Source organism: Sander vitreus, chromosome 4 (genome assembly GCF_031162955.1).
Source record: "Sander vitreus isolate 19-12246 chromosome 4, sanVit1, whole genome shotgun sequence".
Taxonomy (NCBI): domain Eukaryota; kingdom Metazoa; phylum Chordata; class Actinopteri; order Perciformes; family Percidae; genus Sander; species Sander vitreus.
In genome coordinates this window covers 20,234,368-20,252,172 of record NC_135858.1, presented here as the reverse complement: position 1 = coordinate 20,252,172, position 17,805 = coordinate 20,234,368, and the positions used below count along the sequence as shown (strand labels likewise).

At 38.4% G+C, this 17,805-nt stretch overlaps 2 protein-coding genes across 2 annotated transcripts; both read left to right on the top strand.

Moving 5' to 3' along the window:
* Window positions 1-5,988: 5,988 nt before the first annotated feature.
* tubb1 (tubulin, beta 1 class VI) lies at window positions 5,989-9,313 on the top strand. Its single transcript, XM_078248941.1, has 4 exons — window positions 5,989-6,098; window positions 7,027-7,135; window positions 7,347-7,457; window positions 7,888-9,313. Exons 1-4 carry the CDS (start codon window positions 6,042-6,044, stop codon window positions 9,048-9,050), a joined length of 1,440 nt encoding a protein of 479 aa, XP_078105067.1. The 5' UTR covers window positions 5,989-6,041; the 3' UTR covers window positions 9,051-9,313.
* A 1,515-nt stretch (window positions 9,314-10,828) lies between these two features.
* prelid3b (PRELI domain containing 3) lies at window positions 10,829-17,267 on the top strand. Its single transcript, XM_078248940.1, has 6 exons — window positions 10,829-10,969; window positions 12,965-13,133; window positions 14,739-14,828; window positions 15,207-15,277; window positions 15,380-15,482; window positions 15,879-17,267. Exons 1-6 carry the CDS (start codon window positions 10,938-10,940, stop codon window positions 15,993-15,995), a joined length of 582 nt encoding a protein of 193 aa, XP_078105066.1. The 5' UTR covers window positions 10,829-10,937; the 3' UTR covers window positions 15,996-17,267.
* Window positions 17,268-17,805: the final 538 nt, after the last annotated feature.

Here is a 17,805-nt window from a genome sequence, read left to right as displayed (position 1 = left end):
TCTGAATTGTTGAATGACTCCCTGGATTCTTCCTCTTTAGTTCTTACATGCATGCAAACACTGTGCATGGCATGCCCAAAAGGCAAGGAAAAGAAGCTTAGGGCAAAACACATAAAGGTCATCATTGACCACTAAATGCTACTGTGGCTCTCTAATAAACCCCAACAGACAACTGAAGAAGTAAAAGAAGTAATTACATAGATCTTAGAAGCAAGTTAAAGGTAATTATGTCCTGCACCTGCTGTGGTGTTTCTACAAACTTGGTATACTCACACCAGGAAGTTAGTCTTTTTTTTTTTTAGATCAATTTTTTTATTGTTTTTTTTTTTTTTTTTTTTTTTTTTTTTAATATGCAGACATACAGAATAGATAAACACAAACTGAACAAGAACAAAAACCCTCTCCCACCCCCCACCCTCTGTGACCTCGAAGAAAATAAAACAAACAAACAGAAATCACACCTTGCCAAATCACTCTCTTCTAGTTCTTGTGGTGCTGAGGTCATTAGGTCTGATATTTGTGCGGCTGCGCTTTTCCATAGGTTGATAGTTGATGATTTAGCTTTGTTAATCCTTGCTGTAGAGAGCTCAAGCATAACTATGTCTAGAAAATACACCAGCCACTATTTTATACAAAGCGAGGTGGGGGGGGGAGCCAGCGCTGAGCTATCATTTTCTTGGTTGCAGTTGAGCCAGCTAGCCAAATTTTCCTCTGTCTCCCAAACAGGTGTAATTTAGAGTCGTCATTAAGTAACAAAACAATCGGGTCAGTATGGATTCAACATCCTATCACATAAGATATTATTGATGTTGTTTTTTCCAGAACTCATTTACCTGTTCACACTCCCAGACCATATGCAGGAAAGTTCCTGTTTGTTCAGGTTGACAGAATGTGCAATAGGGAGTGGGAATGACTTTAGAGGCGTATCTCTTCTGAGGAGTCCAATATGTCCTGTGACATATGTTGAAGTGGATATACTGGTGATTTAAGTTCTTGGAACAGTGGAAAATGTTGTCCCAAACTGTCTCCCAATTAATTACGTTCCCCTTAGGGCTCAGCACTCGCTCCCATTTTTTTTACTATTGGGAGTTCTCCTATGGATACTTGCATCAGTTTAGCATAAATCTTGGACATTAATCCTCTCACAGGAAAATCAACAAACCATTTAATGACTGGGTGCGCCTCAAGACTGTTTCCCCATGGCACTCCATAACATTTTAGGGCTGACTTTAAGCAAAGATAAAAGAAGAAGGATGTCCTGGGGACCTCAAAACTAGCTCTCAGGTCTTCAAAACTTAACATACCTTTCTCATTGAATAGCTGGTCTAAAGTATAAATACCTCTGTCACTCCACTGGTTATAAGCAAAGGGTTTGTTATCAGACATTAGGTATGCATTGTGCCATATTGGGGTATTCAAATGCCACTTATTGGTGTAACATAGGTGCTCCTCCACCTGTTTAAAGTTGGTCAATGTGTTGGTGATAATAGGGCCATAGGCTAGCATACACTTTTTTGGGCACACACCTGCAAAGGCAAGGTCTTGCAGTCTTAGACTTCCAGTGAGGTTTTGCTCTATTTCTCTCAATGGAACTGTAGATGAGGGGTCCATCCACACTCTGAGGGCCCATAGCTGAAAGGCTCTGTGGTACACTTTAAGGTTGGGGAGGGCCAGGCCTCCCGTGTTTGTGGTATGTTACAGGGTAGAGTATTTTAGCCTAGGTTGTTTATTATTCCAAATATACTGCAGAATTACGGTATCAAGTTTCCTCCAGAAATGTATTGGGTAAGGGGCTCATTGTACTTAAGAAATTCACACGAGGAACTATGTTCATTTTAACAACAGCAATTGGCCAATTGGCCAGATCCCTTTGAACACTACTTAATATAGTTTCGTAGTTGTCCTGGACAACTCGCTGTAGCGATGCGTGTATGGTAATGCCCAAATATGTAATTTTGCTTTGGGTTGGTATTATACCACTAATAGCTGAGGAAGTTAGTCTTTTTTTCTAAAGGCCACTATCTGTTAACTACCCAAACAGTATCACTGATACCTGTGAACACTGAACCTTTGTGCACATGCATGCTTCCTATCAAAGAGGTTGGTAGTGGAAAATATACTACCTATTAAACACAGCAACAGAAATGTATTAATTATATGTGGCATTTCTGTCTGTGTGAGTAATAGAGAAGCAGAATCAGAAACAAGTTTATTGCCAAGTAGGCTTTTATATTCAAGGAATTTGCCTTGTTGTTTCACAATCCACTTCTGAAGTGACTGCACGCCTTCATTCCTCCATCCTATTAAAATAATCTGTCTGGCTATCAATAAACTAGTCTGGACCCAGCTTCTTATGTGCTTATCCATCCCGTTTAGGATTGACCCATCTCCCAGAACAAATAATCATGGGTTGAATGGAACCTGGGTCCCTGCAGTCCGACAGCTTGGTATACAGTTGTATATCATGCATCCCAGTCCAAAATTCCTGGACATTATTACAGGACCATCAGACATGAAGTTGTTGGCCATGCACTGTCTTACATTTCCAACAATTCGGTGTGTCTTTTAATCCAAGTCTAAACAATCTGGAGGGGGTCCAATAGAAGTGATGCATAATCTTGAAATTAATTAGACAGATGCCCTCTATTGAAAGGGGCAGAGTCAGCTGTTTTTCCTACGGAGGCTTCGGTCCTTTGACGTATGCAGAGGAATGCTACACGTCAGTGTTAGCAAGTGTTCTCTTTAATGCTGCGGTTTGCTGGGGCAGCATGAAAGACATGGACACTAGGTGGCTGGACGAGTTGGTGAAAAAAGACTGACTCAGCTTGGCAGGAGTTTGGAATCACTGGGGACTGTGGTGGAGAGATGCACATGGTGCAAGGTGCAGACCATCCTGGACAATGTCAGCCACCCCCTCCACCTACAACATCCTAGGCCAGAGAAACAACTGCAGCAGACGGCTCATCTGGCTGTATTGCAGGACTGAACGTTGGAGATACTTCATCAGCCATCAGACTTTTTAACACACAGCCAATAGAGGGAGCTTATGACCTGGGCTTCTCTCTCTCTTTCTCTCTCTCTCGCTCTCTCTCTCTATCGATATATTTCTTTGTACTTTTTACTGCCACATTTTATCTCTTTGTACTTTTTCTTTTATTGGCACCTTATCTCTTTGTTTATTTATATGACTTTGCTTTAAAAGTAATGTTAAATGTCTGAGCTACAGGACACTGGAATCTATCTATCTATCTATCTATCTATCTATCTATCTATCTATCTATCTATCTATCTATCTATCTATCTATCTATCTATCTATCTATCTATCTATCTATCTATCTATCTATCTATCTATCTATCTATCTATCCATCTATCCATCTATCTATCCATCTATCTATCTATCTATCTATCTATCTATCTATCTATCTATCTATCTATCTATCTATCTATCTATCTATCTATCTATCTATCTACTATCTATCTATCTATCTATCTATCTATTTACTACTATCTACCATTCAAATAAACGTTTCACTTAAAAATAACCTTACAATAACATAAGACAAATTTTATGTATTTGGGTTTTTCTGATGTCAACAGATACACTGACAACTTTGCAATGGTAACCCTGTGCTTCATACTGTGACATGTCAAACATATGTTTCTTTAAAAAAAAAGCATATTTCTAAATACATAGGAACAAAAAATTCTGCTTAAAAAATGAGGCATAATAATCAACTGTCTAATCATGCGGCTAATGTTCATTTATATTCTTATTATTTGATCTAAAATATAACAATTTGAGCCACATGTTAACACATTAATGTGGCTGGACGAGTTGGTGAAAAAAGACTGACTCAGCTTGGCAGGAGTTTGGAATCACTGGGGACTGTGGTGGAGAGATGCACACGGTGCAAGGTGCAGACCATCCTGGACAATGTCAGCCACCCCCTCCACCTACAACATCCTAGGCCAGAGAAACAACTGCAGCAGACGGCTCATCTGGCTGTATTGCAGGACTGAACGTTGGAGATACTTCATCAGCCATCAGACTTTTTTAACACACAGCCAATAGAGGGAGCTTATGACCTGGGCTTCTCTCTCTCTTTCTCTCTCTCGCTCTCTCTCTCTATCGATATATTTCTTTGTACTTTTTACTGCCACATTTTATCTCTTTGTACTTTTTTCTTTTATTGGCACCTTATCTCTTTGTTTATTTATATGACTTTGCTTTAAAAGTAATGTTAAATGTCTGAGCTACAGGACACTGGAATCTATCTATCTATCTATCTATCCATCTATCTATCTATCTATCTATCTATCTATCTATCTATCTATCCATCTATCCATCTATCTATCCATCTATCTATCTATCTATCTATCTATCTATCTATCTATCTATCTATCTATCTATCTATCTATCTATTTACTACTATCTACCATTCAAATAAACGTTTCACTTAAAAATAACCTTACAATAACATAAGACAAATTTTATGTATTTGGGTTTTTCTGATGTCAACAGATACACTGACAACTTTGCAATGGTAACCCTGTGCTTCATACTGTGACATGTCAAACATATGTTTCTTTAAAAAAAAAGCATATTTCTAAATACATAGGAACAAAAATTCTGCTTAAAAATGAGGCATAATAATCAACTGTCTAATCATCCGGCTAATGTTCATTTATATTCTTATTATTTGATCTAAAATATAACAATTTGAGCCACATGTTAACAAATTAATGTGACAATCAGACATTTGTTATCAGTCCCTTTATTCACATGTTGGATCTAAAAGACTTTAGAGAAAAGGTGGACTGGAGTTTGAATCCTTTAATAAATCATAACATGACGAAATGCCAAAATTTTCAAATGACAGTGTAAATCAACTTGTCTGTCTATAAGACAATACCTGCTTCAAATGGTATTGTGTTATGCCCGTGATAGCCCTCTAGATGGTAGCATCTTTCTTGTAATTTAAATTTTTATTTGCAAATATGACAAATAACAGCTCATGTGGTACAGTTAACAGAAGACAAATAAGACAAAGAGGTCAGATAGTGAAATAACATTTCAGCCAAAGCATAGGATATCCTGGTCACAAGGAGTGTAAAAAATTTACAAGCTGAGCAGACAGAAAGTACAGTGGTATTAGTTAAATAAAACAATGAAACAAAATATCAGTAAGTTAAATAGAGATGGCAAAAAGATCCGGTAACAGTTCCATAATCATGCTACTAGTTAGAGGTCAGATGGACCATAAAGTAATCCCGGTAGCATCTTTCTTACATTATCTTTTTACTTCATTATTATTGCACCAATGCAGACATAGTAGGTGAATATGGAAACTGTTAAATGTTGTAACATCCAGGTCCTTTAAGAAAGGAAAATGGATGGGATGTGTTATCAAAAGTCTGTTATGAAAAGGCAGTGAATTGTCATATTAAAATCTGTTTCTATATTTTTGTTTAACACTATTCCTTCCTGTCAGACATGGTATAACATGTTTGTATTTGTGTGTATATGGTATAGTAGTGGGTTTATCTGGCTAGTGTCATATAGCATCCATTTGTTTAACTACATTAATATCAGGTATATGGCCTAATATTACAGTAATGTAGTTAAACAAATGGATGTTATTTTGTCATTATTGCCCCAACTGTTTTCTTCTGCAGCAGTTGATAATTAATTAATGTATGATATACAGTATTAACAAAAGAGATAGTATGAAGTTTGTTAAAGTTTGCACAGTTTTACACAATTACCAGGTCTTTTCCATTCCTTAGGCCTATCTAACCTAAAGAGTATAAAAGTATGGCAGACCCCCCTAAAAATGATCTATTTGTTTATTATTATTCTGCTAAGTTCATAGTTGTCATAGTGTATTAGGGGCCGCTCCAGCCGCTCATATATTATTGACTGGGGTGACTCCCTGACATCACTGGTGACATCATTCCTGGTGCTGTATAAAAGACTGGTATTAGGACTGAAGCCTATCAGAGACCCTCAGCTGCTCTGTGTACTGTAGCCCGATCATCATGCGTGAAATTGTACATCTGCAAATTGGACAATGTGGCAACCAGATCGGCTCAAAGGTAAAAATAAATAAATAAAATACTTCTTCACTGTTAAAGTTATAATGTGGGTGATTCAACTCACTGTTAGAAAGACAATTACCTTTTTTGTTAAGCTAGCTGAAATAAAATGAGGAAATGTTTTAATGTAAGTATTTAAGATTGTATTTAATATACAGTATGTCTAAAAATATATATTCTTATATATTTTTTTACTTTTTTAAATTATGCATATTTTGACTTGCACTGTTCCTTTGCATGGTGCCATAAACAGTTGTGAGTGACACAGGGATGATTGACAGGGTGTACACTGTCAAGCATTCAAGGAAAAGATAAGGGCAAAAGCGAGGCTGGCATGGGTGGGACATTTTTTATCATTGCTAACACAAAGCAAGACAGAGGAACTACAAGATAATACAGAAAGTAACACATTATGCTGCTTGACATTGAACATGGCAGTATGCGAATCAGTAATCAAGTAGTTATTCTGTTAAGTATATTTATTATTTTATCATGCACATCAGATATTCTTAATCTGGTCAGAACAAGTGCCACAGATTAATAAATTGGGATGCATTTTAACATGTAATTATCTGAGAAAGAGTCAGGATAATCATAGTTTTAGCAGCCATAAAACACACACACACACACACACACACACACACACACACACACACACACACACACACACACACACACACACACACACAGATAAAACAATTATACTTGTGCCCAACTGCATATAAAATCTCCATATAAGCAACCATATAAACACCTAGAGGTGTAAACCACAGAAAGATAATTGTCTGGTATTTGCTGTGCATTAATAATCTGAAAAACAATTTCATCTCTTAAACAGCTAAACTCTTACAGTTATATCTTATTATTATTGTTATTTTACGTTAATTTGTTGATGTTATTATGTTGATTTCCCACTTTGTCTTTCTAGTTTTGGGAAGTGATCAGTGAAGAACATGGGCTCAATGCAACAGGTATCTATGAGGGAGACAGCAACCTCCAACTGGAGAGGGTCAATGTCTACTTCAATGAGGCACATGGTAAGAAGAGGTTACTGTACATACACTGCTCATTTAACAGCCGACACTAATTCAGTTTATTCCATGAGCATAGTGGTTTACCAATCACTTACCAATTCTTATTTTTAAATAATACTGTTCTTAAACTTTGACACAAAAGAGTGAGGACCTACATAAGTTCAGGATGCACATTTTCCAATATTTAAGTAATTAATTTACATTCTGTTTGCAGGCGGTAAATATGTCCCCAGGGCCCTGCTTGTTGACCTGGAGCCTGGTACGATGGACAGTGTAAGAGGAAGCCGCATCGGGGCTCTTTTTAGGCCAGACAACTTCATCCACGGTGAGACAAATAACGAAACAGTCATACTGGGGAATACCTGCTACAACTGTCTTGCTTTTATGGCTTATTTGAAGGCATTTTTTATTAATATGTGAAAAATGAACACTCGTGGTAGAGCCGTATTTGATGCGTTGGTGCCTCTGAACTGCTTTAAAATGTTTCATAAATCTCTGAGCGGAGGATAATGTCAACACATAAAAGAACATGTAATGTGTCAAACTGAAAACAAAAACATGACCTAATTTGGACTTGCAAGTATTTAACCAAAGAGAAGAGGAAACATATTAACTGACAACATTGAGATCTTAATGCAACGCAACATTCCGCTTATAAAGAAGGGGCACAACTTTTTTTTTTATATTTTCATTTTTGCAATAGGTATTATATGTCTAATTTTATTGAAAAGTCAGAGGATTTTATTTATTAACAGGGAACTCAGGAGCTGGGAATAACTGGGCAAAGGGCCACTACACAGAGGGAGCGGAGCTGGTGGAGCAGGTGATTGATAGAGTGAGGAACGAGAGTGAAAGCTGTGATTGCCTGCAGGGCTTCCAGCTGGTTCACTCACTGGGGGGTGGCACCGGCTCTGGCATGGGAACCCTCATCATCAACAAGATCCGAGAGGAGTACCCTGACCGCATCATGAACACCTTCAGCGTCATGCCCTCTCCTAAAGTCTCTGACACAGTGGTGGAACCCTACAATGCCACACTGTCAGTCCACCAGCTCCTGGAGAACACAGACGAGACCTTCTGCATAGACAATGAGGCCCTCTATGACATCTGTTTCCGCACGCTAAAACTGACCACACCGACTTATGGGGACCTCAACCACCTGGTCTGCATGACCATGAGCGGGGTCACGACCTCTCTGAGATTCCCCGGACAGCTCAACGCAGACCTGAGAAAGCTGGCTGTCAACATGGTGCCTTTCCCTCGCCTCCACTTCTTCATGCCAGGCTTTGCCCCCCTGACGCCCCGTGGCAGCCAGCAGTATCGAGCCCTCACGGTGCCTGAGCTCACCCAGCAGATATTTGATGCCCGCAACATGATGACGGCGTGCGACCCAAGGAGGGGGCGGTACCTCACGGTTGCTGCCATCTTCCGTGGTCGGATGTCCACCAAACAGGTAGAAGAACAGATGCTTGCAATGCAGCAGAAAAATAGCAATTACTTTGTGGACTGGATCCCACATAACGTCAAGGTTGCCGTGTGTGACATCCCACCCCGAGGCCTCAAAATGTCCTCCACCTTCATCGGCAACAACACAGCCATTCAGGAGATATTCCGGCGTGTGGGCGAGCAGTTCTCCCTAATGTTCAAACGGAAGGCTTTTCTCCACTGGTATACAGGGGAAGGTATGGATGAAATGGAGTTCACTGAGGCAGAGAGCAACCTCAACGACCTGGTGTCAGAGTACCAGCAGTACCAAGACGCCACCGCTGATCTAGATTGGGAAGTGGAGGAGGAAGAAGTGGAGGGACCTGCATTATCAGCTACAGCAATGGTTCAGTCTCAGATGGAAGTTAAACTGGAAACAGTAACTGAACTGGAAACAGTGACTGAAATGAGCAAAGACGCTGTGGACGAGTAGAAGACGTAGGGCATACAGTGTGGTGTGTAGGTTTGACACCTTGAAAGGATATGAATAATATGTGGGATTGTTAGTCTGAAAAGGAAATTTAATTTTTTTGTTTAATTTAATATGGTTGATTTAGACAGCCTTTACTTGATAAAAGATGCTGTGACATATTTAAACAATAGTGCTTGTTGTCTTTTATGTATTCTTCAAATGACTTGTATGCTTTGCTTTTGAGAAGTTTTTTTTTCTTTTATATTAAATATTTGAAAATTGTGGACATTGTGCATGTATATAAGGGGTTTTTTTATGTTACGCAAACTATATATAATCCACAGCCATAAAAAATGAAATTGTGATGTTAACACTGTCCAATTTCTTTGTTCAGACCTACAGTAAATGTTGCATTGAGGTTTTTTTTGTATCTTAAGTTACGATGGACATTAAAAACAGTAAAACCAAAAATGGATTGGGAGTACATTTAATATAACACTAAAACACTACCAAAATACTTTCCCTTTCATTGAGTTTTATCATTTGAACACTTAAACTGGACTAAAAGCAACTAAACGCTGCTCCAGTGATAGGCAGTAGGCTCTGACAACACAGTGACACTGACAGCCGTTCAAGGCTGTCACACAATTTCCTACAACTGTTACGAGTCTGGGACATAGAGATTACACATAACTTGGCCAGAGTGGCTGCAATCTGAGATAAGCACACATGACGTGGGGATGCCTGCACTATTGCACTTAAGTCAACTACTCACACATACACAAATAAAGATAATATACTGCATGTAACCCACATCTGAATATGGGTTATGGTGACGCATGCAGTATTGGCTCACCGAGGCCAATCTGCTTAAAGTTACAATGTGGGAATGAGGTCAAAAGGGGATAGAAGCTCTAAACTTATTATTACATGTGCCAGAATAATATGCAACAAAATGTTTTTTGCCAATACTCACTTGATCCAGACAGGCAGCATTAATAATGTTGTATCAAGTGTAATATAACCACAGATTATTATATATGAGCTGTCATTCTCAGATAAACAGAATATAAGCTACTTCTATTCTATCTTTTTATTATTATTATTATTATTATTATTATTATTAAGTAAATCACAAGAAAAAGCTAAGATTAAAAGAAAGTCTGAGAAAACAAACAGAACTAAAGCAGACACGTTTTTTCTGCTTGTCCTATCCTGTTAATCATCAAGACCTCTCAGATTCATAATGTCCCGACCCACTGTTGACAATGTTTGAAAATCATCAAGGCTGGTTTCTGTAAACTTATAGAAATCGTAGCCTAACGTTATTCTCTTCAGGCGGGTGTTAACAGCAGTGGTGAGTAAAAATGAATAACCCATTAAATATTGCACCTAAATAGCCCACATAGGCTATATATTAGAGCAATGCCCACATTTGCTATTATGTATAAAGATTTGACCATTGAGTTGATGCTGTTGCGTCTCTCCTTCATTCAAGGTTGCAGAGAACTTTCAACCTTCACTGAGCTGAATTATGCAACATAGGAAATGGCTGATATCCCCAGACTGTATTAGATTAGTTAATAGGACATATTACTGCATGCTGTAGGTTAATGTGAAGAGCGATGTTCATATAGGCCTAGTTTTAGTCGTTCGTCAATTGTCGAGTTAAATATGAAATATGCCTATATTTCTTTCAGCTGTCCACAGTGTCAGTGGACTAATGCGGCGTAGACTAGCGGAAATGCGTAACTATAATACTCCCCATGTGACTGCTGTGGTACAGTGGGAGGGGACTTGCAGTTGTCCTGGTACACTGATTTCAGTCAGTGTGACTGAGTCTACCTCCCGGCTTATCTGCGCCTCGACTCCGGCATCAGTAGCATCTGTCAGCTAGTTAGTTAAACCATGAAGATCTGGGCATCTGAGCACATATTTAAGTAAGTAGCCTAACGTTAGTCTATTATTAAGACATATAAATTGCTTTTTAGTCCGGTGATGCAACCGGTGATGTGTTAGAGATGGTCCGGCCGTTCATTGTCTGGTTCTGCTGGCTTCGTGGCTTAATTCGGTGAACACACGCATGGTTTACGACAGAAAACTTTAACAAGAAAACGCTGCTAACTATAACTTAAGTGTTACTAGCTACGTTAGTATGCTAACGTTGGTAGTAGAAGCTTACTAACTATAGTAACGTTACATAAACCAGATATCCCTCCGCAGTCAGTGGCTTTTTCTTTCAACGAAATATTGTATGAGGCACGCAATAACGTACTTATTATTATTTTTTTTTTAAATAAATGTAAAAACGTGAAACGAAATGTGAATCATGGATGCACGACTATCGTTACAGAAAAGCACTGTCAAATTGTGTAACCAGCCGGTCAGGGCCAACCCCCCGCGCGGGTAGATGCTAGATCGCACCCAACTGCGGTCACACTTTTACTTCAACACAAGTCAGTTTATATTTTACATACACTCTTAGTAGCCGATGTTGTTAATCATTTCTCCCAAATTTCGGATCACATTAAATCGTGTAGTTTCTGATTTAGAAGCCTCATTGGTGATTTTGCTGCTATAGGCTAACAATCATTCCACTGCTAACATTAGAGCGGTCAGGGAAACCTGCAATCTTGATTGCAGATGTTGTTACTGTCTCTTCATTTTCGGATCACATTGCTTCAGGAACATGCCCAGGTGTGTAGTTTTCGATTTAGAAGCCTTAATTGGTGATTTCTTATGGTAGAAAGTGCCGCTATATAGCTACTCCGTACAGTCTGTCTTCAGCTGCAAAGACGGACGGGATATTGACGCCTGCGCAGTATGCTCATGTGATGACGTTGACACATGTATCGGGTGCGATCTAGCATCTAATCCCAGCGCGCGACCTTTCCTCTACATTCCTTTTGACGTGACTGCTTCGGTCTGCTTGCGTCACTTACATTGGCGCTTTCACGCGGTTCACGCGTCTCCGTGGCAACCTTCCATCTCTCAATGCCACCACCAAATAATCATTTTAGATGAGTCGAATGCAAGGATACATCCTTGCATTCGACTCATCTTTACCTTACATTACTATTTAAAAAATAATGCCTGATATTAATGAGATTGTTGAATGAATTGTTGGTGCCCTCAGGTCGGTTAATTTGCTAAAATTGTCACAAAAGTAGTGAATGAGTTCAAATCCTTGCGAAAAATAGTAAGTTTTACCCAATTTCCCTACTGGGGATCAGTAAAGGTGTATCTTATCTTATCTTAATATCTGTAATAATCCTCTATCATTAGATAAAGTCCTGCATTGAGTAATGTTACCTAAGTAAAAACATGTATGCAATATTAGCAACATGTAGGCTACTGAAATACCAAAGGGAAAACTACTCAGTGCAGAAAAATGGCTATTACATATTAATGTAATTATTACCACTGACACATTAATGCATTTTACTGATGTAGTGGTTGGTCAAATTTTGTTCAACTATTTCATATGCCATAGGATAGTTTAATCTGTACCAATGCATCATATTTTATGAGATAATTGTATATGTTGTATGTAAAATTTGAATTTGTAAAGTATCTAGTAACTACAGCCCTCAGATAAATATAATGGAGCCAAAATTACAAAATTTCCCTCTGAAATGTAGTGGAGAAGAAGTTCAAAGTACGATGAGATGAAAAGACTTAAGTAAAGGACAAATATGCCTACTTTGAAATTGTACTTGAAATACGTACAGTACTTCAGTATTATTAACTAAGATTGTAGGGTATTCAATTTTTATCATGAAAATAAGAAGTCTACTTGGATATCACAGTTTTTTGTTTTCACTTTTGTCACTTTTAATCGTAAAGACATGTCTATAAACGCTTTAACTCAATGTCAGATTGTCAGTTAGTCAGTCTTATCATTTGTATACTACTATATTACTTTTTCCCCCCAGCCATCCTTGGGAGACGGTGACCAAGGCTGCTATGCAGAAGTATCCCAACCCCATGAACCCCAGTGTGATCGGAGTGGATGTTTTGGATAGAGGCATCGACAAACAGGGACGCCTCCACAGTAAAAGACTGCTTAGCACAGAGTGGGGTCTTCCATCCATAGTCAAATCTGTGAGTTTCAAATCCCAAACTGTGTCAGCAGTATAGGTCTGCAGTCTAGTCTTAAAAACCTCTCTGCAGTAACTAGGGCTGCACAATTAATTGCAGTTGTATCGAAATCGCAATATGGACTAGTGCAATATCCAAATTGCAGAGAGGTGCAATATTTGTTAAAGGCAAAATGTGTGTCAAACCATTCTGAATGAAGTGTTGTGGTGCTGCAGAGACATCCCGGCCTACACATCCTATCCTACGGACTAAAGAAAATATCCTTGTTTGGTACAGATCATCGCAAAAATCACACTCTAATCACTTTTTTTTTTTTTTTTTATATAATTTTTGGGTGAAAATGACAATAATGATACAAAAATGATCATTTCCTCCAATATTGTGAATCATATCGCAATCGTGATTTCAGTCAACATAATCGCAATTAGATATTTTCCTTATATCGTGAAGCCCTAGCAGTAACCTTGTAGTCTAACTGCTTTGGTCACACTTAAAATGTACACATGACTCTAAATAAAAAACACATGACCTGACGTGGGTGATAGTGCATGTTAATGCTTTCCAGCCTTCCGTGACCTATAGTCCCAAGGCTATTCCTGTCCAGGGGCAGCAGCAGCAGCAGCAGACCTGGTTGGTTACGAGCCCAGAGGCGAGTTCATGACTGTGTGCCATGGCTCGTGTTGTCCAGGACATGCTAGTGCCATTTTTGTCATTGCTATGGCTCATGTTGTACAAGACACAGTAGTGCCATTTTTTGTCATTGCTGAAATGTCACCTATGACTGCATGTGATGCAACTTTCCATCTCTGTCTGCTGGGCTAGTGGTCACTAGAATAGAAAGCAGTGACAGAGGCCTCTGGATTTCTGCAACAGGCCATTTGAACTTATAGCATGTGTTAGCCTATGTAAACATTGGGTAATCGGTGTCTGAGAAAGGGCTCGTAGTCAGTGACCTCTATGAATAGCAGCCCCTTTAATTCCAAGGACAGTCTGTAACACAGAGCGTAACCCTTAATCAGATTGTCTCAAAGCAAATCACTCCTGAGCCTCAGTGTGTGAGTGTAAACTAGATGCATCATGAAGGTGTCTTTCTGCGACGCCAATTTCCCTCTGTACTCTTTGTGAAGGAAAAACAAATCACTCTTTTATCAATGATAAATTACAGAAACCCCTGTATTACATCGCAACTCAAGCTAGTAGCGCAGATGCTTGTCTATAAGTGGGGTTGTACGTCAGATTCATACAGATACAGAAGTCTTTATTTTTTTTATTTTAAATTTCATAAAGATATTTTTAGGTTAAACTACACCTACAAGATGCCTCTTATCCCCAGAGGTATGCTTGATGACATATGCAGATTTACTGCATATAATTCATCTGTTATCTCAACTGGCACTGGTGTATTTCTCCTAAAAACACAGATTAAGTAAGCTTTGTGTAGTTGTGTCACAACAATAAACAAATGAGTAAATCAATAAATAAATAAAGTTACCATTTTGAAAAAATGAAAATGCTGCACACAAAAAAGAACATTGATTGAGTAACATCTACAATTTTTAGCAGTTCATTTCACTTTGTAGTAAAGTGTGTTTCTTTCTTTGTCTTCAGATTATTGGTAACTCTCGAACATACACGTATGTTCAGGAGCACACGGTTGTGGATCCCAAAGAGAAGATTTTTGAACTTCAGTCCTCAAATGTAAGTACTAATGACACAACACACCCATCAACACCCTCCTCTGGCACCCTTGGGTTAATGTTGAAATGTAACCATCAATGTGGTAGTGTGGCTCATGAAACCTTTTTATCTGTCCACAAAACACTATTTTGGATAATGTCAACCAAAAACACCCATCTAGATCCACTTTTTGTGACTTTGTCTGAACACACATAAGCTTAATATTAATGCTGAAAACTCTCTGGAAAGAAGTCTTGGTTGTTCCACTAGTTGATAGCTTACGTTTCAACAATTGAAGTTTGTAATGCTGTTTTGAGACTTCTCTGACAACTCTTGCTGTAGGCTGTGGTACTGTACAAAACATTTTATATCTTAACATTATTACTATTTCCTCTGCAGATCACTTTCACAAACATGGTGTCTGTGGATGAAAAGTTAACATACAAACCACATCCTGAAGATAAAGACAAGTAAGTTTTTACATAGCGGTTATTTTTACTGAAGAATCATGGATTTCTGAAGCCATTTGACTATTTTGACCATGACTTTTTGTAACCCTCTTTTAACACTAGAACAATACTGACCCAGGAGGCGATCATCTCTGTAAAAGGAGTCAGTCTCAGCAGTTACTTGGAGGGAGTTATGGCGAGCACCATCTCTGTTAACGCTGGAAAGGTAAGAGATCTCTTAAAATTGTCTTTCAGGTGGGACCAAATGTGTGAGGCCCTTTTCTGGTAGTTCCCAATATGACAAATGTTAAACTGAACATCTGACTGATTATTTTGTGGGTCCTGCACTTTAAATTACATTAATTATCATCTTTGCCCAATTGACAAATGTGGCTTACTTACTATTTACAAAATAATAAAACTGTAGCTAAAATGAAGCAATGTCTACTTGTGGCCCTTTTTTAAGTGTCAGTTGTGAGCAGTTCAGCCAGTGTCCTTTTTAAATTGTTTAATTTGATGGATGTTTACACGCCCTCAAATAAAAAAAAACAAAAAAACATAAACAATATTTCATTCTCTTTATATTCACTCTTGGACTAATGCTTTATTTGTTCTTGATCAGGGCCGTGAAGCCATGGAGTGGGTAATCAGGCGCCTAAATGCAGAGATCGAGGAGCTGGCAGCCACAGCATGCGGGACCATACGGACCCCTATGGCCGCTGCAGTCACTGAGAAATGACACCTGACTTTCTTTTGCAGCAGAGTCTGAGAGAAACTTCACGACGGTCCAACCAGCCTCTCTTTATGATGCTCTGATGCCGTTTTGGTGCTCTGGATCTCAAATACTTTACTATCTACATTAGATTGACTGAAGTTTAAACACCACTGTTATCTGTGGGTTTGGAAACATGTAGCAAAGAGGTATTCAAGGCACTGGATGAATTGAAAACACAAGAAAAGTGCCAAAGCAGACACCACACTTTTGGTCCAGCACCCTTTGCCAGCTGTGTTTTCATCTTGCAAATGACCTCAGAAGTGTCCTCTGGCATTAACTCTCTTATTACAGTGACAGACTCAAAAGAAAACAAAGTTATGGTGAGATGTATAGGCGTTACTGTTGAGACACGATGGCAGAAAACAATGTGTGGTTTAGGGAGGAGTCGAGTGTAATGGGGTACATGGAAGGGGTTTCGGGTGTCAAGATTGTAAATGGTTTGGTGAACATCGACAGTGACACGGCAATAAAATGTTTCAGCGTCAGGTTTAGTTCTGTTAAGGAGCCATCGCCTCTACCGGGACCTCAGTTAAAACAAGATACTGTACCAGGCAACGTATGTAAGCCTGAATATAAACTGTATTTTATAATTATGTGATAACTAATATTGTTGGTATTTAAGTGAAATGAAGTATCAATATATTTACCATATTTATTTTTTTTAAGTAATGGAGAAGACCTTCTCAAATGCTGCGTTAGTATAACTTTGATATAAATCAGTCCGATGTGTGGTGACCAAACAAAGCAATAAACACTTTTAGTTGCATACTGTCCCTGAACATGTTTACTAAACTCCAACAGTTTTATCAATACGCACGAGACCGTTCTTAATAACACAGTCCTCTCAGCACGTCCTGTCAGTGTGAAGGCTGAAACCATGCCTTTTACTTTTATGTGCACTTACAAAATAGTTATTTTAACGAAGAAAAGCTGCCACATGCACGCTGATGATGCTGATAATCTGTGAATGTTTTGGTATCGCTGTTTGAGAAACAATTGGCATTTGAGAAGGTCTTTCTAACAGCAGCAGTGTGGTGATGGAGAAAGATTTTGTTGATTTAATATATATTTTCCTACCTGTAACAGGAATATTTATTAAGAAAAGTAGTGAGTTGAAAAAATCTCATATCACATGCTTAGTTAGGAATTGTAATTTGTGCATTTTGTCCAGTTGCCCACTGAAAAAAAATGGTTTTAACAACTGCAGAATGTGGCAATAAAATGAAAATATTTGAACCTGTTTAATAGAATATCTTTGCCAGTAATTCTTCAAATCAGGTCCTACAATAAAAAGGCCTGGTTACTGAAATCAAATAATTTCAGAAAATTAAATGTTCTGTTTTTGATTTAGCATTTAATATAAGAAATATTTAACAGGGAGTGGATGTTTATCAAAATTAATTGTTATTTTCAAGTAGCAATATGGCCTATGTGAAAACATAGTATGTCAAGTGCATATGATTCTGCGAAATAATAGCTTCAGTAGTTGCCTTTGGGAAGCTCAGTCAAGAAATGCTCAATAAATGCATTCCAAAAGTCATTATTAACTGAAGGGTGTGAAGGTATGCTCCTCAGGTGCTCCTCTATATTATTAGAGTCTACATACCTACAGTAGGTGTCGGCCAGTACAACTGCATTCATCTAATGTTGTCACTTGCTATGAAACTCAATAGTTACATGCTGCCACGCTGTGGCCAAATGCTAGACTTGCAATTTAATCTCGAGAAGTAGTGTAAAAAATGGTTTTATGTAATGTAATCTAGGAAAAAAGGTC